General features: G+C 35.9%; 1 protein-coding gene across 1 annotated transcript in view; it reads right to left on the bottom strand.

Annotated features, from left to right (window-relative positions):
• Positions 1 to 2040: 2040 nt before the first annotated feature.
• RSPO3 (R-spondin 3) overlaps positions 2041 to 24689 on the bottom strand; it is an 85748-nt gene continuing 63099 nt past the window's right edge. Inside the window, exon 5 of the mRNA XM_042937405.1 lies at positions 2041 to 3210. Coding sequence (XP_042793339.1) covers positions 3017 to 3210 — 194 coding nt within the window. The 3' untranslated portion in view covers positions 2041 to 3016. The remainder of the gene's footprint in view (positions 3211 to 24689) is intronic.

The raw sequence follows: 24689 nt of genomic DNA, 5'->3' as shown, positions 1-24689 counted from the left end.
AGAATGTCCTACTTTTTTTGAGATCTCCCTTTGTGGAGAAATCTTGAAACCTCCTGGCATTAGCTGTATTTACATATTCCTTTTTTTCTTTTTCAGTGCTATTCATTTCAATATTTTAATAACCAGGAATGTGAATAACTTTTAAGTCAATAACATCATAGTTCAATCTGTATCCTTTAAGAGCCTATACATGTGCACTTTTGGGAAAAAGCAGAGTTGAGGAACCAAAGAACACTACCACTGAGGAGTACTCATTAGGGGCATCACCCTGAACTAACAGAGAGGTCACATGCTCCCCTGCCAGTGATCACCTCCAGCTGACTTCTTTCAGGTTGCACTTAAGAAATAGAAACCCAGAGCACTTAGGTGATTTGCCAATGGTTAACACCTGGGACCAGAACCTAACTTTTGATGATAGAAAAGAGACCACCCTTCAGTTATGAAGCAGAATTTGGAGACCAAGAGTGTGGATCTGATATAGACGGATTTATGTTGCTGTGCACTTTCTCTCCATTTTCTTTGAACCAAGAATTTACCAGCCATCCATTACCATCAATAGTTAGATCCCAGAGACAGAATCAGGACAGAAGCTAATGAGTTCTGTGACTAGTGTGGGAAATTTGCCAGAAGTTGATCATGACTTTTTGCTCAAAGGTAAGTAGGCTGTCAGTTTGAAGATCACAATGATTCCGTGTGCCTCAAGACCTATTACAGGTACATTTAAAATTAATGGTATCTTTGTCTTCATTATATTTCACCCAAGATGTGCATATTAATGCTAATTTTCATTTCTTTTTCCTTTGTGATAATTCTATTTTTATTTAAGTGCTGCATCAGGAATTTAGATTATCTGCTGTTTTCTGGAGGATCTTGGGGTAAAAGTCTTGAGTCAAAACCCTTGGGAAGACTTGAGAGTCGTTGCCACAATTTTTACATCCTTGTTAATTTAGACCATTTTCCAGCACCTCATTTGCAGGCGTAGACCTTCCCAGTAATTGCTTTTTGAAAGAATGGAGATGTGATAAGCATAGAAAGAGACACAAATAATTTGTCCTTAACTTAAGCTTGACCAGATAACACAGGACAAAGATGGTGTCTGAAACCATCCAAAAGTTCTAGAACATGGGAATATACTTCCATTTAATATGGTTTTGTGGGAACATTTTTATTTCTCCTTGGTGATATAAGTTGTAGTTGAAAATAAAATTGATTTTGTTCATTGGGAATCGATCTAGTTGGTTGAAACACTTATCTCATGCAGACTAGAAAAGAAAACACCAGAATAAGAAACAGAAATGCATCATTCAAAAATTTTATATCTTGGAAGACAAAAAAAGAAATGAAAAACGAATTAAGGCAAGCAGTCCACATGAACAGTACAGTTGGTGGAAAAGGGGTGACCAGAGATAGGCAGCCAGAAGCCAGATTCATTGCCAATTCTTCAGGAAGCATGATCTTTAGAGGACTAGGCAGTGTAGTGGGCAGAGCAACCATGCATCCTTCCATTACAACAGAAGGTTAAGGTGGGCCATGAGCTCCTGTACTGCTTGCTCAGAGATGCCTCCTCTTGCCCTGGGCTGGCTGTGTCCTCTGTGAAACACTGGTGAGGCCTTCAGCTAGGGTGACTTCAATCCCCAAAAGAGATCCACAGACTGAGAAAATATGGAGAAGAAAAGGCCAAATGTTCAAGATGCAGGAGGAACTGACATACAAGGAAAGATGCTAATTTCTAAACAATGAATGGGGAGCAGTGAAATAATTTTGGGAGGCCTATGCATCTATAGTAGAATTTTGTTGAGTAAGAGAGAAGTTGAATAAATATTTCCTAATATCCTATAAGTAAATCTCTATGTACTTACATAAAGGTGGATTCAAAAAACAAACATTGAGAAATGTAGTATGTTCAAATTACATAGGATACAGAATCGTCTTTCCTAATTCACGAGTTTGTAAGAGTAACAGCTTTCCAATAAAAACAAACAATAAAACAAAATGAACAAAACTTTAAAAACTATCAACAAATATATTTATTGTGGTGGCTTTCCCCCCTACTAGATACACCTTGTTAGAAAGTAGTATCCCTTTTAGTTCCAGGTGGACCATTAAGCAGGTAATAACATTGTTTTTCCCTCAGAAAACACATGACTTTGCAAACATGTTCTATTCTCCTTGCTCTAGCTTTTGTTTTCTATGAAATCAGAATTTTCTTCTAATAGGTATGATTTTGTTTGTGGAAGTTATAGGTACATGTTTACAGACTTATATAACCCGAGGGGTAGCAGAGGCTGAACCACACAGTGCTGACATAGATTGGAGACCTGTTCCCAGTAATCACAACACTTCACAGTCTTGTAAAGCACAGAAATCATCTCCAATGCTATGGTTTCTTCCACATTTTGCCTTTCTCCAATCCCATATGGTATTCTTAACTCTGGTGTACACTCTCATGTTTCTTGCAGAAGGACAGGGTGAGGGCAATAGAACCAATCTTAACACGGTTGTTTCTGTGCTGAGAAATTCTATGATTCCAAATGCCAGGCCCTAGTATCTGAGCACTCTCTAGATCTCCTGGACAAAACAAGGCTGTTTCTCTTCCCTGATCTCTTATATTACTTTGAAGGGATACTGCATCTTTGAATTTGCAGAACTATCTTTCGCTTCTTAAAGCAATAGCTTGAACAATTACTTTTATAGGGAAAAGATGGTGCTTCTCCAGATGTCATCATTACGCTGTTACATCTTATAGCCTATTGATAGTTATGTACAAGATTTTTTGTCTCTCAGGAATGCACAGAAGCATGTAAGATAACCATTTGAAAACATCCCTTCTTTGAACTTTTGGCTCTTTGTTGTTAACTATGCTTGTATGAAGACTATAGCAACTATTTGGAATGTTGTTTAGATTGAGCAGTAACTGACACGTTGTCCATTTGTGGTCCTAATGGCTACAGCACCTGTCCTGGGCATCTGGTTGAGATAGCAGCATCATGAGTTTACAACAATCTCATGGGACCCTCTAATGTACAGTGCTGACTGATACCGATTTCTGTTGTTTGTCTTGGACCTTTCGCTTCTTCTGCTGCTGTTTGTCTTTGTTTTCTCGTTGTTCTGGAGTTTCTCTGCTGGGTTCCAGACCTTTGTTATCAGGTATTGCATCCTTACTTTCTTCTTTATTAAGTTTTTTTCTTTTCCTCTCCCTTTCTTTCTTTCCTAAAATAAAAGAATACACCTTTAGAAAATATACTCAACTATGCTCTCTTTGGTTATTCTAAGTTTTAAAAAATGAGTTAAACTTCTCTGTTGCATATTGTACTCACAGATACTAAATATCTACTATTTAATTTTTTTTGCTTTTATTATTTATTTTTGAGAGAGAGAGAGAGAGAGAGAGAGAGATGGAGTGTGAGGGGAGGAGGGACAGAGGGAGAGGGAGACACAGAATCCGATGCAAGCTCCAGGCTCTGAGCTGTCAGCACAGAGCCTGACACAGGCCCTGCTCTCACAAACCGCGAGATCATGACTTGAGCCAAAGTCAGACGCTCAACTGACTGAGCCTGCCAGGCGACCCCAAATTACTATTTAAATTACTCAACTATTTTCGATTAAGTCTGTATTATATTTTAAGAAATGTAAACATGAAGTACAAAATATAAGGAAGCAATGGATATATGATAATTCTGAACAGTCTTAGAGGGTTCTACAGTTGGTAATATACATTATAGTTTTGAATATTTCATATAAAATTTTGAATACATTCCTGCCATATAAGAAAATTTTAATGTGTATTTTGCTATCGGGCTCCCATTTAAGGCACTATTTTGTATTTAAATTTTTCCAAGTAGTAGTTACATATTTGCAGTCTGCTGATATAACTGCATGCCATCTACTAAAAGAAAACTGGTTTGCATAACAAATACGCAAATAACCAGGATAACTGTACCTTAATTCAACACAAATGTTTATATGTTGAAATTAATTTCCTTTGCAATTACATGCAGGGGTGGTGGCAACTATAACTTGTCAATAACCCTATGGTATAAGCTACAAGGGCAGGAACACTGTGTCTCTATCAATCAAATGAGCAAATATTTATTGGATATACACTGGATTCAATGGAGGTCTCTGACCTTGAACTGGGTCTGAACTATAGATTTAGTTCATATTCACAGTATGGAGCATTTTAAAAAGTGGAACCAACATGATATTAAGGTTTTGATGTGGGAAGACATACTGCAAGGTAGACTGGAGCCAGGGTGGAAAACTGTTTCATTCTGTTGGTATTGGAAACTTGCTGAGAGTTTTAGGGGAAGAGAGTAATCTGAGCAAAGTGCATGAGACTTGCACCAAATTGGATAGAGTGTTTTTATTTATTTCTGGACAGCAAATTAACTAAATATTTTATAATCATGTAAACATTATATATATGGATACACACACATACATACATATATATTCTAAAGTGCAAAATAATTTCCGGGGAATGGGGTTAGTAACATCCATTGCTACATATATCCCAATGAGAAAGTACTGAATTAAATCAAAATCATAGGAAATGAAAATTAAGAACCTACTAATTCCTTGATGTGGGACAAATCCTGATAATGTATATCCCCACAGACTGAGACGTGTAACATTTGCAATTAGTATCTGTCTACAAAGGATCATTTTGGATAAAAGTATTTTGGAGACTTTATTTGCATGAGAGAACCAAAATATTTTCATGTCCTGAAATAGGCTGCAGATATTGAATTCAGTGGTTTGGCTTTCTTTTCCTTGAGCTCTGGTTACAGAATCCTAGGGAGCAATATTATTAATACTGCATATATATCCTTAGCCAACACAGCCTCCTTGGATTAATGATTTTAGGCCACAACTAGCTTTGTCTGAGATTATATTTGTAAAACCTTCCAACTGCTTTATGAAAACTTGCTTCATTGGGCTCGACATAGTGCACCTCCAAATTCTAAACTTTAAAGACAGTTAACAAAAATGAGAATTCAGACCACTGTAAGGCAGTCAAATTGTTTTGGATATGAACAAAAAAATGTTAAGAGTTGAATATTATGGCTAGAGCTGAGCTAGTTCTACACTGATTCACCAATTCCATTGTTCTTTTCACTTAAAAGAATATTGCTGGATTGATAAAATTTTGGTGGAAGGAATCCAGGTTTGGTTTTGTTTTTTTCTCATTCTGGCTTTAATTATTAACACCTTTGAAGTGCTGACAGGAACTTGGTAACAAAACAGAGAAAACTGAAGAGTAAATTTACCTTCCTAAATATGTAGCCTAATGTAATTTTCATGAAACTGTACAAACTGAAAGAAAGAAATGCTGGTTTTCATGATATGTGCTTGGTTTTCAGAAGGACATGGCTGCAAAGGTTAGATTACATAATATTTCCATTTGAGGAGCATTTTGGAGGTGTTCAAGTTCAACTCTAAAAAAATGGTCAGTGAAAATCATTCCAGAATTCCATAAAAACTACTGACCCCAAACAAAATTTTTATGGAAATTATCCAAAAGTTCAGTGTTTGACATTGTTCTCTTGATGATGGTCCAACATCTTACAGCTGTGATCTTAACCATAATGTTCTGGATACATAAGAAATATATTGTTTCTTTCTTGGTTACAGATTGATTTGTATGTTTTTTAGCCACATGTGACAACATACTCAACTTACAGTGTATTTCTGCTTATTAGCAAACTGATATGATTATTTCTTAAGACAGGCAGACACATTTTTGGAAGTAGCTTGAAACTCAGTATTATAGTTTTATTATCCAAGGAATAACTATTTCGTCTGGGCGGTGAGTGTAAGGGGAGGCTCTAGTAAAGCAACAGGAAACTAGCACATTGTACATTGTTGTTGCCCAACAAAGGGTGATTGCACAATAGAAGAATGGGATTATTATTTTTTACGCGCCATGTGTTAGTGGTTGGAAACACTAACTACCCTTTTGCATAAATAATATATTTTCTTCTTGTCCAAGAAATAAAATAGAAATGCAGAAGAGTGGCTGTAGTCCATTAAAAATCACGTGCAATTGGGGAAATTTTGTAAGGTTTTCATTAAAGGGGACTTCTTTTCTATTCTGCTGACTTTTTATTGATGGGATCAATAGTTGTTTTTATACTTTTTTTCTTTTTGGATAATTTTGCAAACTAGGCATTCCAGTTATCACAATCTTACGTATATGTTTGTGTTTTGTCATTCACTGCTTAGGCATGTATACACATGCACACAGGCAATGGAATTGGGTTGTAGAGGGCTCTCATGATTAAAAGAATGTTCATCATCCCTCGATGTTCCAGGTATGAGGGCAGTGTTAGATAGACACTGTCCAAGAGAAATTGCTATTAGCAATCGAGCACATTCTGAGCCTTTGCAGAGAAGCACTATGGTGCAAACATTTGTTTAACAATGGTGTTTTTAAAGTCAGAAAAACACAGTGTTCAAATTCTAGGTCTGTCACCAACGAGTTGTGTGGCTTTTGACAATTTGTTGGTATCTCTCAGGATTAGCTCTCTGATATTTAACATACGGATAATCATTACTACCTACTAAATGTTGTAAAGATTACATGAGATACTTACAATGAACTTAGCATAGTGCTGGGCACACATTAATCATGGGTGAAATAAAAGCTAATGTTATTAACTCATTACACAAACATGAATTAAGCCTCTACTCCATGCCAAAATGTGCACTAAAACCTGGGGACACTAATGAGATATGGAGACAGGCATAATAATTATAGTTACAAGCTAATGCTAAAATAGAGAGAAGCATGAACAAGATCCTACTGGGAGCACAGCAAGGAAAGCACTGAACTCTGCCAACGGAGATCGAAAGAAAACTCCCCAGACAGGGTGATGTTTCAGCTGAGCCTTAAAGAATGAATGAGCATTTGCCAGGCCACGGAGGGAAAAAGGGCATGTCAGGCAGTGAACAATATTGTCAATGAAGGCATGCAAGGACATGATGAATCTGGGGAGCTGAAAAAAGTAGACTTCCTTGGTTTGATCAGAGTCTATATATAGGACATTACTCAGAGAAGCTGGAACGATATACTGGACTCAACTGCCATGTTGGGAGTTAGTCCTGAGGATCAGTGATACTGAAAACTGGAAAAGGGCAAGAATCAGAATCTGAGAGCAAGGCAGAGTTTGGATATTTCTGTGACTAGTTTACAAAAGGCCAATGGGATACTCTGACATGTGACATTATTTTTTTTATTTCAGGGACACTTTTGAAAGTAATTAGAATCCATAGAGGGAGTATAGGCAGTGAAAGGTATTTATTTTTGAGCCTTAACTTTTAAGAGTGCCTAAAATCTCTCTGCAGACCATTCTAGCCACGTGTTATTTAGTATTTCATTGCAAACCACTACCATGTAATTGAATACATGATTGATGTTTTTGTGATAGTGAAATTATTTCTTATTAATACAGAAATAATATAGTCATTTATCTAAGCACCTCCTAGGGCCTTCTGCAGACCAGGTTTCCAAGTATAGGTGACTTTGAAAAATACATATTCCTAGGCCCCACCCCTGGAGTTTATGATTCAGTAGCTCTTATGATGGGCCCAGGAACCTATAGTGAATAATAAGTTCACTCCTAGTTTATTCTGATGTGCAGCCATAATTAAGAACTATAGCTGTAGGGGCGCCTGGGTGGCTCAGTTGGTTAAATGTCCGACTTCGGCCCAGGTCATGATCTCGCAGTTCGTGAGTTTGAGCCCTGTGTCCAGCTCTGTGCTGACAGCTCAGAGCCCGGAGCTTACTTCATATTTTGTGTCTCCCTCTCTCTCTGCCCTTCCCCTGCTCATGGTCTGTCTCTCTCACTCTCAAAAATAAATAAAAACAAATTTTAAAAATTTGAAAAAAAAAAAAAGAACCATAGCTGTAGACCAAGAGGAGATCCAATTTGCCTAAATGTATACTCTTAGAATTTATTTCACATCTCATGGTTTCTCATTTAATTTCTTATATATAAAGTATGTTTTTTTCACATACTATAGCTACTAATTTTTAAGGCACGTTTTCTGGTTAGGTGTATCTGGAATAGACACGTAGATACAAAATGAAAATTAGTTGCAGACTGTCTTTTAAAAACTCGTTCAGGGGCGCCTGGGTGGCGCAGTCGGTTGAGCGTCCGACTTCAGCCAGGTCACGATCTTGCGGTCCGTGAGTTCGAGCCCCGCGTCGGGCTCTGGGCTGATGGCTCGGAGCCTGGAGCCTGTTTCCGATTCTTTGTCTCCCTCTCTCACTGCCCCTCCCCCGTTCATGCTCTGTCTCTCTCTGTCCCAAAAATAAATAAAAAACGTTGAAAAAAAAAATTAAAAAAAAAAAAATAAAAAATAAAAACTCGTTCAAATAGAAATATGAGCTAAAAAGAATAAACATGTAAAAAAGAATGAAAAGGAAATGGGCCTGAATTATTTTTCCTAAATTTTGTATTACATATTTAAGTTCCAAGTGAAAAATGAAAACTGGAAAATGCTCAATTACCTTTTAAAATGTAATAGGGTTATAAATAAAAAAGTTAGTCTCCCCAGAATCACAGATGGGAGTTATTTGTTGAGAATTAGTCAAATTGTGAATATTAATTCACAATTTTCTGAATGTTTAGAAATGTCTGTGCAGAGGTCTTTATGAAGGTGGCTTCTTGGTGAATTTCTTGCAAGACATCACTAAGGGGAGCCATTGAGCTTTATGGAGCTTCACTTCCAAGACAAGCTGTTAAAAATTTTCTCAAAAAGCTAAAAATGTATCCCACACCCTAGACTGAGGATTAAATATCAATTATTATAACTAAAACCAATTAAGTAAATATCCCATTAAAATATAAAGTTTATTATTTCTAGGTCTTTTCTCATTATTGGGTGTGGAATGAAGTTCAATTGGAAATGCATGGTTTTATACCTTAAAAAAGCACAAATGATGTGAAAATGGGGTTAACCTGATGATTTATAAATCTAGAATTGACCTTACTTTTATGCATAGAGGATGGAAATTCCAAATATTTTTCTTTTTAGTTAATATATCACTGGGGGAATTTTGAAGAGGAGGGGAAATTGCTATAGTATTACTTCTTCGGCAATTATGATCTAGTAGGTAGATACATATTTAAAGGCTTTTGAATTGTGAGCTATACCAACACAGGACAGCCTGACCCAGTGGTAAAGAACAGGTTGAAAGTCAGACCTTCTCAGCTGTACTATTACCAAGTAGAATTAACTTGAGAAATACATTCAAACCTTTCATCTTTTGTTTTTTAAAAAATAAATTGGAATACTCATTTCCTTGCTATTATTTTAACCTAGGAGTTTATAACAAATATAGTGAAAATATAAAGGAATGGATAGCTTTTTGAAAATAGGCACTTAAATTATCCAAACTGAAGTTTAAAGCTACCTGAATTATTTACTCTCTAGTTTAATACCTGAATTAATTTCATTGCATTTCTACTTAACTTCCAAGATGCTTCTGATTAATTATTCACAGAAAAATAATTTAGCATAGCATTACAGACTCTACCAAATGCTGTTAATTTGGGAAATTACCTTGAACCATTTTTGCAAAGATAGCTCTGATCATTAAAACATATTAAGACTGAAATAGCATTTTCCCACCATTCGAAAAGGACTAATATACGAGATGCAATCTGTTTGTGTTGCATTCTTTTTGGGAATTCAGAAACAAGATTGCTCTGACTGTAACACACTGAGTATAAATTTTAGGAGGTGAAAGGGATAAACCTAAGTTTCTTAATGGCCTCATACTTCGGTTCCTACTCACTCCTGCACTTTACTCACCAGAACCCACTATGTTTACTGACCCCATGTATTTGATACATTTACTAGAATGCACTTTCTACATCCCTTGCTCTAACTCAGACTTTGTGTTTAATTCTCTGCCCACATGTCACCCCTTCAGAGGGACCTTCCTCACTCCCTCACCTTTTCTTAGGCTAGGTTATTTGTATTTCTACCCTCTTTGCTCAGTAACTCCCAATTACTAGCCTGTTGCAGTAACCATGGTGAAAATGACAGGGCTGTCTATTTCTAAAAATAGTAAGAGTAATGATAATTAAAGTTTAATGGACACTTACACATACCAGGCACACTTCTAAGTGAGAGTGTTGGGTCTAAAAACTCTACTATAACCTCCATCTAACACTGAGGACAATGAGGCTCTTAACCACAGTGCTCTTCTGCCCCCCATCACATCTTAACAGAGCACACTGTGGCACGGCATCCTTGTTTTAGTTCATATTTAAGCTACTGAGTAAAAAAAAAAAGGAAAGGGTGTGGACTAAACACAACAGAGAGTTTGATAGAAATTATGGTTTAGAGTATACTTTCTTAACCTCTTGTAATTTGAATTCTGAGCAGCAAGTTGCTCATCAGATCCTAACAGCATTTTGAAAGAGATGTTTTATGTCAGCACCATCCAGTCACCACATTCTTGCCTCTCTTCCTTCTTTCTTACTGCTACAGTTTACTTATTTTTCAGTATTTCCATCACCTTCCCAGTCACAAAAATGTAAGATGTAGTACTGTGGGTTTTGGAAATTATTTACATATTATGCCATTTATATCTTATTTAGAAACTTTATTTTACCTCTAAACTACCACTGCTACATTTCTGAAATCCTAATAAAATTATCAGAGATTTTTATATTTTGTTACACTCAATATCAAAAGGGAGAAAGAGAAACTCTAATGATTTAAGTTTAAAAATCCCAGTAAGGCATGAATGCAGTCCTAATATAAATCATTTTATTTATAGCAAACATCATAAATATCTAAAATCACAATTTTTTAGAACCTTTATTTTCATGATCTGCTTTAGTACAATAAACTTTCTTTTGTGAAATCGAATACTTTCCTTAGGAATTGATTATTTTCAGTTTGCCTTGACAGTTTTTCCCTCTGTTGTTTAAGTAATTTCATCACTCACTGAAGATTCAGGATCTGAAATTTTGAATTTTAGCTCTATGTGCTGACAGAAATTTCCACGGCCCTTTCACCCAAGGTAACTCCATTCCATCTCATTCCTTCTGCTGACCAGAACCTTAGCCTGGACTCTTTGCACTCAAGAGGGACATTAGCTAGAGTCCAAAACAAACTGTTAAAGATACTGGATATTGCATACTATGCATACTAAAATGTCTTCCGGTTGTAAATCATCAGTGTTAAAAGAATAGTTAAAAGTGCAAAGGAGAAAGCACCCAAAGATTTTTTTTTACTATTTGCAATATTTACAACCTACTCATCATGAAAGTAAAAGGTATCTTATATTTTAATTTTATAATATTAAAAAAAACATAGTAGGGCATTACAATTTCTATAACTATTTCACTTACATAACTACTTTAAGTTTAGTATTCTTTTATATAAGCTTATTTCTCTTGAATCAACTACCTTTTGATTAAAATTCATTTGTAATTAGTGTTTGCAATGTTCTTTTTTGTTTGTTTGTTGTTTTCTTTCAATGCAAAATCTCTTTGAGATTCTACCCACCACATTCGGTTAGATTATAAAACTCTTGGAAACTAAATCACGCACATTAATTCATATGTTGAAAATTTCTTGATCTAAGCATGTTTGTATAATATGTTTTGAACTAGATCTTGGATCTTATGAAATTGTATCTATTGGATAAGCATGTAAACTTATTCTGATTTTCACTTATTGTCAAAGGGTGTGCTGGTAAATTTCACCTATTAAATTCAGTCAAATTTAGTTCACTACTTTTACTGTAAAATTCATGGCCAGTTTGTGGAATGAATATTAACTGGTCTCTTAAGGAAAAAAAATCACTCTGCATATAATATTTTGGTGGTTTTATATACTGTTTATAAACTTATAATAGGGGGATTAATGTGTATATTGCTTTCTTTAGAAATTTAGATAATGGTATGGCTGGCTCCACTATTTAAAAAATGACTGAAGCCTGCCTAGTTGCACTGCTAAATGTCCTTTCTGAAATTTTCAGTTTAGACCAGTCTTCTCAAATATTAATGACTATTTCAAAAAAGTTGATGAGTTTATTTTTTTTACAATTCTCTCCTCATTGCCCATCTGAGGCTTATGCTGCCTGCTGCTATAGACCATCAGCTTATATGTCAAGGTACAAAATATGTCTGAGTCTAAGGAATTTTTATGTCAAATATTTCTTTCACATCATTCTTTAAAAAATCTATTGCAGCAATTCAAATATTTTTAAAAAACAGTAAAATAACCTCTTTGATCATTCCTATAATACGCATATTGCCAGACTTAAAGTATATAAATAGCATCATAAATAGGCTTTCTTATAAAATTATTATAAAACAGAATACATAATTGTCATTCAGACTGCTTATCGAGGGATTCCCTTAAGAAGGCTGGAAACATTATTTCTTTAGTATTACAGTATAATTAACTCCTTTGAAGAACTTTTCACATGCTTTGTGATAAATCAGTTTGCTTAATTCTGTGTCAATTTAAATTTTAAATGTGTATTTAACATATCATTAATCAACAATTAAGTTGCAAGTACTGTCTAAAGTGTAGGTTGTGTTGAAAATCTGAGTCTTAAATATTTTTTTCCTGGTTAATTTTATTTTCTTGCTCTAAATCTTTCTGAGTTGACAATCATGCTATTCCTGTCCTCAAAACACATGTTAAAGTAACAGAATAAAGAATCCTTAAATTTGTTGCCTTATGCAATTCATTTACCTTAGAAAACCAAAAACGTCAGTTGTATCAATATTTGATTCTGAGAGTTAATAACATTTGATTTTTTTTTCTGTCCTTACATATTCCTCTCAGGAGGGAGCACAGTATAATACCGAGTTTTCATGCAGAGCTTAGAATAACACTGGTATTTGAATTTTCCCCAGTTTTCTTTAGTTAGGTATGTATATAGGCTCACAGCTCAGTCTTTCACACTTGAAATACATGTTCTGGAATTTGTTGAGGGTAAATATCTACCAAATGCCTCCCTCTCTCTCTCTCTCTCTCTCTTATTATTTTTTTAAAAAGAGAATCACTAAGCCAAGAGCACTGTCTTCATCTTTGATGAAATATAGCTTTCCAATTAACAGAAAAGTCCTTCATTTCAAAAGGCTGAACAAAATGCTACTTGAAAATTCATTCCAGCTGGTTAAGCTGAAGAACTGAAAGAATTCCAAGGAAAGAATATTCTCTTGGCATTTATCATTTGATTTTCATTTGGATAAATTTCCATTTGTTCCAAGAACTTGTCTCCAAATTTTGTTCTTCTGAGACAGTGAAAGAAGTGTTGATAGCCATGTTTGCCTATGCTGTACTTCCTGCCTAGCCCAGATTGTCTACTTGGTTGTATTGACAGAAGGGGATGCCTCATACTTGCTGACACATTTGCAGTGATTGATTATATAAGAAACATTGAGACTATTCTAATCTCTTTCATCATTTTATGCACTAGTTGATTCTGATGTCTAATTCTCATTGTACCACAGCCCATTCTTTCTTTTCTTTTTTGTTGTTCTATTGGGGAAAAAATGAAACTCTGATCTGGAATTACATCAACAACTACCAAATCTCCTATTTAGCACGTGTTACTCAATGATGTTTTTAGTACAGATATGATACACCTCTATAGCTATAATTTAATATTTTCAGCTATTTATTGATTACCTATGTAAAGCTCACTTTTTTAATGCATCTCATTCTCAAATGTTTTCACCTTGCTTCAGTATTAGAAAAAAAAGTTTAATTACAGATGCTATCTCAAACTATTGATTTTTTAAAAGTAGGCTCCACATATGGAGCCCAACATGGGGCTTGAACCCATGATCCAGAGATCAAGACCTGAACTGAGGTCAAGAGTCAGATACGTAACCAACTGAGCCACCCAGGTACCCCTCAAACTATGGATTTCTTAACTAGTATGGAAAACAGAAAAATCTCACTTAGCCTGTATTATATTAAAATTTATAAGAAATAAATTTCATTCATGAGGCAAATAAGATCATAAGCGGCATATTTCACTTATGGCAGATAATGCAAACTGTCTTAAGTACTTTTTATCCTACTCTGTTCGTGCAAATATCTGTTCTTAATTGGAAATAGTTTCCACATGAATTTCTATAACCAGCAAGATAGCTCCTTGTAATTACTTCATCAATAGTGGTTACATATACTTGAGTGGAATGCAACTGATTTAATTTCTCTAAAATATTTTAGCAATTGAATGTTCACTAACCTAGAAATATGGACCCTATAATTAAACAAGATTAGTAAGATTTTATGACATCTCATTTTACAGCTTTCACTGTACTCCTTTTATCACTGCATTGATGGGTGTTAGGGTGGGAGAGGAGAGCTGGGGAGGTGGGCACACGTACAGCAAATGTGTGTCTATGTTTGTGTATAAATATAACTATATATGTACATATTTATTTGTCGGTTCCTTTCCACCATAAATGGAAAAGTTCTATTTTTTAGGTGGATTTAAAATATCAATTCAATTTTTTGAAATGTTTATTCATTTTTGAGAGAGATTGAGAGAGAGGGAGAGAGCAAGCAAGCAGGGGAAGGGCAGAAAGCAATGGAGACAGAGAATCCGAAGCAGAATCCAGGCTCTGAGCTGTCAGCACAGAGCTGGCTGTGGGGCTCAAACTCACAGTCCAAGAGATCATGACCTGAGCCAAAGCCAGACACTTTTAACCAACGGAGCCACCCAAGTGTCCCTAAAATATCAATTCAGAGACAGAAAGCTTGTTTTCGCATTTAATTTTTAACATGTCTAAAAGGAGATTCATCTTATTATAAGGGTTCTTCAGATGCTTGAACCTTTATTTATTTATTTATTTATTTATTTATTTAAATGTATATTTTTAAGAGAGAGGGAGAGACAGAGTGCAAGCCAGGGAGGGGCAGAGAGAGAGAGAGAGAGAGAGAGAGACAACAGAATCTGAAGCAAGCTCCAGGCTCTGAGCTGTCAGCACTTCGGACACCTAACCGACTGAGCTACCCAGGCGCCCCAGCTGCTTGAACCTTTAAAATTAACACTCTGCTAGGCTATATGACTTTTAACTTTTTCTTACCAAACATATTTTCCATATGCCAAATTAACATTTGCATCCTCTTTTTTCTTCACAAACTCAACATGTTGTGAGAAAAAAGAATATGGTCCTCTAATAAGCATTTGATTAATGCAGAAGCAATTAAAGAATTACTTTCATTCTTTGGAAACTGAATCTTCTATATGTGGACTTTCTCTCCCAACATTGATATTATCCCTATGTCCTATTTCTTTGCTGCCAACTGGTTCATTTCCTTCCATTGTTTTGATTGGGTCCTAAGTGTATAACAATATACTATCTGCTGAATTTTTATCTATATTTCTAGGTGCTTTTGTAATAAGTCAAGGTGATACTGAATGATACTTCTACTTTTTGTAATATTAAGAAGAACGTAGTAATAATCGCAAAAATGATGAACTTTTCTTTGTAGAAACTCAACTTTAATTTTGATTCCCTATAAAAATATTTCAAAAGAAACACAATTCTCAGAACAGGTTATTTTGTTGGTGGGTAGATAATACTGGGGCTTCTAGCAGTAGTTTTCTGATTCATTTGCACAAGTTTGTACACAGAGAACCTTGAGGTGTATGAGGGCCGCATACCAGGTACACAGGTAAAGCACTGGTACCATTGCCCCAGAGTGGGGTAGGTTTGCTTTTTTTTTTTTTTTTTTTTTTTTTGTCAAGAGCCTGTATGTAGTAGATACTCAATAAATATTTGTTGAAAAACTTAAATGAAAGATAAATAATACTCTCTTTTCTTGATTTCATGCCTATCATTTTATTTGGCGGAAGGACAGATACAGAGAGAGATGCTTTGATGTTATTCTTACATATGCAAGCATGCCATGATTACCCAGTATTTCAAACAACTTGTCTTAATGAGTGCTATTTATTCTTATTCTTATTTATTTTTTTAATGTTTATTTATTTTTGAGAGAGACACACACACAGTGCCAGTGGAGGAGGGGCAGAGAGAGAGGGAGACACAGAATCCAAAGCAGGCTCCAGGCTGATCTGTCAGCACAGAGCCCGATGCAGGGCTCGAACTCACATACTGTGAGATCATGACCTGAGCTGAAGTCGGACACTTAACGGACTGATCCACCCAGGCACCCCAAGTGCTATTTATTATTATGGAGTCCTCAGCCAGTAAGCCACATGTGTTCCAATATGGGCTTCAAGTGACAACATCCCGCTCCAGAAAGCTACATCATGGTCGCAGGGAAATAATTTGACTTATTATGCTCTAGAAGATCATCTTTGGGGCCAAACCAATGACAAATAACTAATGTATCCCTAAGGCTGCTTCAAGAAGAGAAGTTAGAAGTCCAGGTTGCAACGGAGAGGTATCCTACTGTCTTCTATATTGAGAAGGAATTTAAATTCTAGAACAGTTTCAGGGATTTGAAGGCTCTGAAGTTTCACTGAGGTGGGGAATGTGGACCCAGGCCCAAACTGGGAATCAGTGGCCTCACAAAAAGTTTCTGAGAGTGGAGAATAAGCAGTAGTGAGGGAGAGGGTGGGAAAGGGGAAATGGAGGAAGAGAGGAAGGGACTTGGATGATTGTGAAAAGTTGAAAGATGGCAAAATAACCTTTTCTTCCTTAAATTATCTTCTGTAGCAGGCATGAATGATGCTTTATTTGGTGGAGTTGGGAATATAGTCTTCTTTTAAAGTAATGAAATATGATCCTGGCACGTCTTGGCCCAGTCTTGGAGCTTTTGAAGTGGTACTACACAGTCTCAGAAGTCTGATTTTCCTCTTGATTTTGAATGACCATGGCTTTTGTTGTGATCTATTAAATTTTGCTTGTAGAGGAATTCCGCCCAAATAAAGGGCCGTTGGGTAGTATGATGAAACTTCCAATTTAAGAGGGTGTGGCAAGGGCAGCAAATGGTATGTGTAATGCAATTAATGGGGAGAGAAAGTCCTAGGAAAGACTTAAACAAATGAGCTAAAAATTAAAGGAACTGTGACAATTCCTGAAGGAATGAACTCTGTTTTACTCAATCTCCCTGAAAACGAACATTCATTTGAATATTTAAGAATCAAATAAGGTGATCTTTGAAATAAAAAGGCCAACTGAAATAGAAAAAGGTTTTAAAGGGATAAATGCTTTTTGATAACCCATGGTTTTGGTTTTTATTTTCTGAGCGAAGTGAACAATCTTCCTCTGTACCAGAAGACCATGTTGAGGTAGAAAAGGGAACATGTGGTCAGTGATTGTCTATAAGCCTTTCCCTTATCTTCAGGGCATTTTTAGGCAAAGGGGTGGTAGTAGGAGGTGATTAAAAATACCTAGGAGTAAAAATACTTACGGCAGATGTAACACTGGCAGATTTGTCTTTCTGCTGTGCTGGGGGTTAGGGAGGTGGTAGATGAGAGGGAGAATCTTCTCCATTACACCTGGGTCACCCTTAATCAAATGCATTTGGGAGCCCTGAAAACTCTGTTGGTACTTTTTAGTTGCAGCAACCTTGAGGAGTTACACAGAATGTTTACTGGACAGCCTTTCTTGAGTATGAACACATCTGGGTATGGGTGTGTGAATCTGTCTAAACAGACAATGATATCTGTGATTTCTAAAAATCGTCAAATATTACAGGGGCACCTGGGTGGCTCAGCAGTTAAGTGTCTGACTCTGGCTCAGGTCGTGATCTCATGGTTTGTGGGTTCAAGCCCCGTGTCGTGCTCTGTGCTGCCATCTTAGAGCCTGGAGCCTGCTTCGGATTCTGTGCCTCCCTCTCTCTCTGCCCCCCACCCCCACCCCCGACCCTGCTCATGCTCTCTCTCTGTGTCTCAAAAATAAATGAACATTAAAAAAATTTAAAAATCATCAAGTATTTCAGAGATCACTCTGATCATAGATGATTTTCACTATCGCTTACAACACATTGTAAACAGTTTTATTCATTATGTAGGTATATTTGACATTTTTGATTCCTACATGGATTAATATATGAACATATTTTACTGGACTCGTTAAGTGTTTTGAAAATCACTCCTTGTGATTTTTTTTATACATCTTTCAAGATACACTTCAAAGGCTGCTTTCTTCATGAAGTCTTCCCTAACAATTCTCCAGCAGGGAATCAGGGAATCAGGGAAGCAGCAAAGTATAGCTTCTGTGACCTTGACTTTAGGTCTTAGATCTGAGTCTGATTCTCTGTCAAACCATTTAGCCATTGTCCATTCCTAATGTTACAGAAATTCTCAAGACCATATTAAAAAACAAAACAAAACAAAAACCATGTGCTTAAAAATATGTGTGGCATGAAATTAAATATCAAAAATCAGGGGCGCCTGGTGGCTCAGTGGGTTGAGCGACTGACTCTTAATTTCAGCTCAGGTCATGATCCCAGGGTTGTGAGGCGGAGCTGCAATGGGCTCTGGGCCGAGCGAGGAGCCTGCTGAGATGCTCTCTCTCTCTCCCTCTGGCCCTTTCCTCTGCTTGTGCTCTCTCTCTCTCAAATTATAAAAAAAATAAATTAAAAAAAACAACAACTCTGAAATGGTTACCAGAAAGTGTGCATTTTAGACTTGGCTATATTACTTAGCTATGTGACCTTAAATGAAGCACTTTCTGTGCTTCAGCTGCCTCATTTATAAATTAAAATGGATTGTTCCTGTTATTCCCACGTTTTGGGGCAGGTGTCAGGAACGAATGATATATATATATATATAGGTACTTAGAAAATGGAAAGAATTATGAAATTATAACCCTTTAAATAATGATGATGATGGTAACAGTGATTTCTGCAAAAATGTAAAATAGTTGAGTGAATCAAGTCACCTTTGAAAATAAAACAGCCTTAATCCGAGTAGGATAAAACCTCAGGGGAACTTCATTCTCTTAAGACTTTTGGTGGAAGTCCATAACCCACTCAAGTCCATCTGCTTTAGTAAAATTGTGAAAAATTTACCTCTCAAATATCCCTCAAATGTGTTATTCTCTCTTCATTCGCATTTAGTTCAAGCTTCTTAATATCTCTGGAATGTATTTTTGCAAAACTAGGGATATTGCTTTTTTTTTTTTTTTTTTTTTTTTGCTTCTAGATGTTTTCCACCTTGTTGACACGTTATTTTCTTATAAAAAAGCACAGGGTGCTGGTCTCTTGTTCCTGTTAGTGTCTTGTTTTTAAATCTCTCTAGTGCCTGTACTCCCAAACTTTATAGAGCATTATTTCTTTCCCTAGTGTGCTTCTCCGCTAGCCACACTATGTATCTCATGATTGGTGGGTCATTGTATGCTCTTGTTTTTATGCCTTAGATGCTGCTCCTCAAAGGAAAGCTTCTTGAGCTGGAAAAATTCTAATTGTTCTATAAGAGCCAATAACAATTTACCCGCTTTGTTTCTAGAGCATCATACCCATCCATCTATTTTGCCATTTGTTTACAATCGACTCTCCCATTAAATTATGAACTCTCAAATGAGTCTCATACATATTTGTATATCTTGCTTATCATTTTCACTTCTAGCATCTAGCACGGGTCCTGGTGTATAGTAGTAACTTAATACATAAAAGCAAATGAAAGGAGGAGTAGGCAGTATGTTCAGAGCTAGAATCAGGCAAAGCGAGATGAATGGTGACACCACAAGGTTTAAACTAAACAGTTCAATGACAATTCAATGCAGAAACACAAATTTTCTAGGAGGACAAGGTATTTTATCAGACTTACTTTTCCTTTGTCACAATTATATGCTTTGTCAGTTTCTTTATGCTATTTTCAGTAAAGAAATCTTCTCTTTCTGGGGATGATGTGATCCAATAAATAAAATTGTCCTATAAATTACCCCAGCTGGGAGCAGTGAAGATACAAGACTAACGTGTACACCGACTATTAAAACATAAGCACTTTAAGTTCCTTTCTGGAGACTTCGATCCAGGAATTAGAGAAGTTGAATTTATTGATAACAGATACAAAATGATAAATTAATCAAAGACAGCCAAGTGTCAAAAAGAAACGCATACTAGTTTTTTAAAAGTTCATACCTCTTTTCTTTATCCAACACTGTGTGAATCAAAAATGTACTTTTCCTAAAAATTATCTGATAAATTCTAAGCCAAATTGGGAAACAAGATGGGTCCTCACCATTTTATTTTTTTACATATACGGTGAATACATTTTCAGTGTCAATATGTGAACAAGAGTTCCTATTAAGCAGAAATTCATCTGGACTATATCATCTGCAAGATCAGCTTTAACAGAAATGAAAGAATGTGAAAACAGGGAGATTCTTTAAGAATGAAATTATGCCTTCCTCCGTGCGCCCACATCAATGTGGTTACAGAACTTTGGGGAATTTATTCCAATGTTTTCTGCACTCTTGGTGTTCATTGCTTCAGTTCTTCCTATTAGAACCTCCTGAGGTCAGAAAGTTTTGCCCTTTTCAGAGACTTTTTTTTTAGCCGGTGAAGGCTTCTGAGATTACCAGAAATCAAAATGGGATGCTGCACTATGTCAGAACTGCATGTTTAGTCTGCCTTCCTAGAAAATAATCAAGAAAAGTTATATGTGAAAAGACACAGATGCTCCTTTCTCAGCAATATTTTCATACTTTTGAACTATAATATGAAAAAATCTAGTTGAAATCTAGAACAATATGTATTTTGTTTATCCACATATTTTATTGATTTCATTTAAAAAGTTCACAAAATATAAACATCCTTTAGAAGTGCCTAAAATTATACATGTAATGTAATATAATATTATATTATATATAATATGTAATAGAAGGCAATAAATGTCATGTTATGTGGATGTTGACTCTTAGCCCAGCCTGTTTATCCTTGAAAATTCATAGGCAACTGATATTCTACTATTTATTTTGACTTATAACTTAACATATTTATAGCATGAATGTTTTCATTTATTATTCTTCCAATAATTTCAGGGAACTCTTTGAAGGGATACCCCAAACTACGTTGTTCTCAATATAATCATATTACTTATCTTTTATTTTTTGATTATGTGCAAAAATAATTTAATTTGAATAGGGTTCGAATTAAAACGGCTTTAAGACATAACATTGTGTTATGAGTTTAGTAATTAAGAAGCCGGTGTGTATACCTCAGAGATTCTCAAGGAGTTGTCTGTAACATTTATAGTTGTTGTTCGGCCCAAATTCTACAAAATGTCTCCACTTGTCAACTATAACATATAACCTATTGCTTAAACATCTATACAGTGAAATAGAATTAGTTAACATTTTATATTTGTTAACATTTTATATTAGTTTTTGTTAACATTTTATATTAGTTAACATTTTGATATTTGGCTCTAAGGTAACTATAAAGGTTCTCTTGTAGGGTGGGCAGTCCTAGAAGAGCAGCTAATTAAATACTTACTAATATTAACCGAGTACCAGCTTCATGCCACACTTCATTGCTAGTTCAGAAATGAGCCAAAGAAGGACTGTATCCCACAGATTATAATTTTGTTTTAAACCAAAGTCTTCACCCTCCCACTGGCTTATTGTTTTTTCTTTTCTTTTTTTTTTTAAATATGTTTTATTGTCAAGTTAGTTAACAGACAGTATCTACAGTGTGCTCTTGGTTTCGAGGGTAGATCTCCGTGATTCATTGCTTACATACAACACCCAGTACTCATCCCAACAAGTGCCCTCCTCAGTGTTCAGCACCCATTTTCCCCTCCTCCCCCCCATCAACCTCAGTTTGTTCTCTGTATTTAAGAGTCTCTTATGTGTTTGCCTCCCTCTCTGTTTGAAACTACTTTCTCCCCTTCCCTTCCCCCATGGTCTTCTGTTAAGTTTCTCAAGTTCCACATATGAGTGAGAAAGACACAGAGAGTGAGCAGGAGGGGCAGAGAGAGAGAGAGACACAGAATCTGAAGCAGGCTCCAGACTCTCATATATTAGCACAGAGTGTGAAGCGGGGCTTGAACTCACAAACAGCGAGATCATGACCTGAGCCGAAGTCAGACGCTTAACCGACTGAGCCACCCAGGCACCCCTGTATCCCACAGATTGTGAGACTGATACTAGGGTAATAAAATTTATTATCCTCTTTTATTGTTCAAACACACAAACAACAACAAAACCCCAATAACAAAACACAAAAGACCACTGTTTGTTTGGCTCTGACCCCCTTCCCTGGACGGCCATTAAATAATTGGCTTTTGAGGAAAAAACACGTTTGTAAAGGTTTGGCTTCCTGTGAATCCTTTCTCCATTTGTTTTTCATCGCTTGCATTCAAATTACAAAAAGAGAGAAGGTAGATGCAAATATTTTCAATGTACAATTTTAGAACTTTGCAGTTTTTATTTTATCATTTTAGTTTTTGATCCAGTTCTCATTATTCATTCCTATAGTTTGTTATGTATTATATTCACACCTAATCAATAATTCTAATGGAATACAGAATTAAGTTATTGTGACAAGCACCTACTACTGTCATGGAACATTGGGTGTCAACCTCAGATCAATTCTAGATTACATCTGTATCTATATCCTCTTTGTGACAGGGCACTCCTCCCTGCTGTCTTGGGACAAGCCTGCAGCTCCTGCCTGCTGTATGGCCAGCTGGGTTTACGGAGGCGGCAGAACATCATGGTTGACAGCTACCAGATGAATGCGCCCCTTCTGTACAGCTGAGATATGGAATTGTCATTGGTGCACATTTAGTACAATTTGGTAGCTGGAAGGCTGAGAATTTGCATTTGTGATATTTAAGAAGATTTTAGTGTCATTGGCTTAGTCCCAAGAATTGGGTAACATGTTATAGTTTTTGATGATTTGTTGGTTATTTGTTATTCTTTAAAATTCCCAAGAAATGAGCAAAATATCCAGTGGGAACACTGATGTGAGCAACAGACTTAGCAGTCACTTTTCATGAGACATCAGCCATGGCACATCACAGTAAAACCCCAAAGGCAGGCCAATTTTGGGTCAGGATTCTCCCCAGTTGGAGAAAGTTGCTGCCATTAAGGAAGGACCAAGTTCAAAAGAAGTCTTGGCTTCTAATGTAAGGTTTGAGAATATTAGTGGATTGGTGGGGGGCGGGGGTGGGCAAACAGTGTTTATAGAAAATAAAAATTTGCTGCCACAAGGAATCATAGGGATTATCAAGAGTATAGTAATTTAGCTACAAGGAATTCATATTTTACAACAGGTGTCACCTGAGCTAATTTAAGATGAATTTTTACTTTTATTTGAAATTAAATAAATATATAAACCCTGGAGTAGAATATTTCTTCTTTAAATTGTGTCTTGAGATTTCTCAATGTCCAAACCCTAGATTCTCATAAATTTATCCTAAAATCCTTTCTGCTGACTCCTGAGGTAAAGTTCCTTTGTTTCTTCCTAGACATTAAAATGCAATGTGCTCTTTTGAAAGTCTTTTTTTTTTTTCACCTGCTGTATTGTACCAGTAATGGTCATGAAAATTTAGCTGACCTAAACAAGTGGGATTTTAGGATCCAAAGAAGTTGATAGTAAGAAGTATTTTAGGTCTATTCACAAAAAAGGAAATAGGCTTCTTAATGCTGGAGCTCCAGCCCTTTTTGTTACAGGCTTGTACTTCAGCTTCCTTTTCTGCTTAGTCATTGCTTTAATGCCCACTCTCAGATTAATTGCATGACCCTTGGAGATGAATGATCTTCCACTTAATCTGAGCCAATGCAATCTGGACAACCTCAGGGTTGGTAAGGCTCCTCTTGGGTGGTTTTCATTTGTTTTAGGAACATTAAAGAATCTCATAAATCTATATTTATTATATTGGTGAGTAATCTACTATAATTAAATATGAAATGCTCAAGACAATGTTAAGGTAACATTGGGGTCACAAACCTTTTTTTATGATGGTTTCATAGCTGCAAAAATACTCTGGAATTTGCTTTTGTCTTTATGTCTGTATCTGTTTAACATTACAAAGAACCCAAGAGCATATCATCTTCAGATGGGTAATTTATAAGTGTTTTAAAATAATAGTGATGATTTTTGATGATAAATACGCAATACTTACAAGGAAACATTTTAAGATGAATTTTGGAGAGAATACGGTTAACAATACCCTCATCCAATATAATATGTCTTCACTCACCAGTATTAGACAATTTGGTGAGCCAGTCTTAAAGAATACAGTCTTTAAGATTATCCAGATTTGGTGCTAAATCTATTCTTAGTAGTTTTCAGACTGAGACTAATATGGAGATGCAGAAATCATGCTAAGTAATAAAAAAAATCCGCTTTAGTTCATGAGTTTGGAGTCTACGATTTAGAATAGACTGTGATGTGTGCTAAAATTAACCTTTGCAATATTGTCAGGGACAAAAGGGGTTTGTTAAGCAATTCAATATTGAAACAAATGGTTGTTTTTAGAGGTATTTAAATTATCAGAAAGTATAAGATTTTCCAGCACTTTATACTCACAAAAATAATCAATGTTATTAGGTAGTATTATTTGATAACTGAAGCAGCCATCTAACCAATTTCCATTTGGCAGCAATAGATTAACCATATGCAATTTAAGAAAGTAACACAGCTGAATGTCTTTCAAACTTACTCTTTAATTCACATGAGCAAAGCTCTTACTGCTTTGGATTTTTGGAGTTTTCAATATTCAGCAAGATACATATCCTCCCTTGCCCTGAAAAAACTAA

This window comes from Panthera leo, chromosome B2 (genome assembly GCF_018350215.1).
Source record: "Panthera leo isolate Ple1 chromosome B2, P.leo_Ple1_pat1.1, whole genome shotgun sequence".
NCBI lineage: Eukaryota > Metazoa > Chordata > Mammalia > Carnivora > Felidae > Panthera > Panthera leo.
The sequence above is the reverse complement of the archived record's forward strand: the minus strand, read 5'-3'. Positions and strand labels throughout refer to the sequence as shown.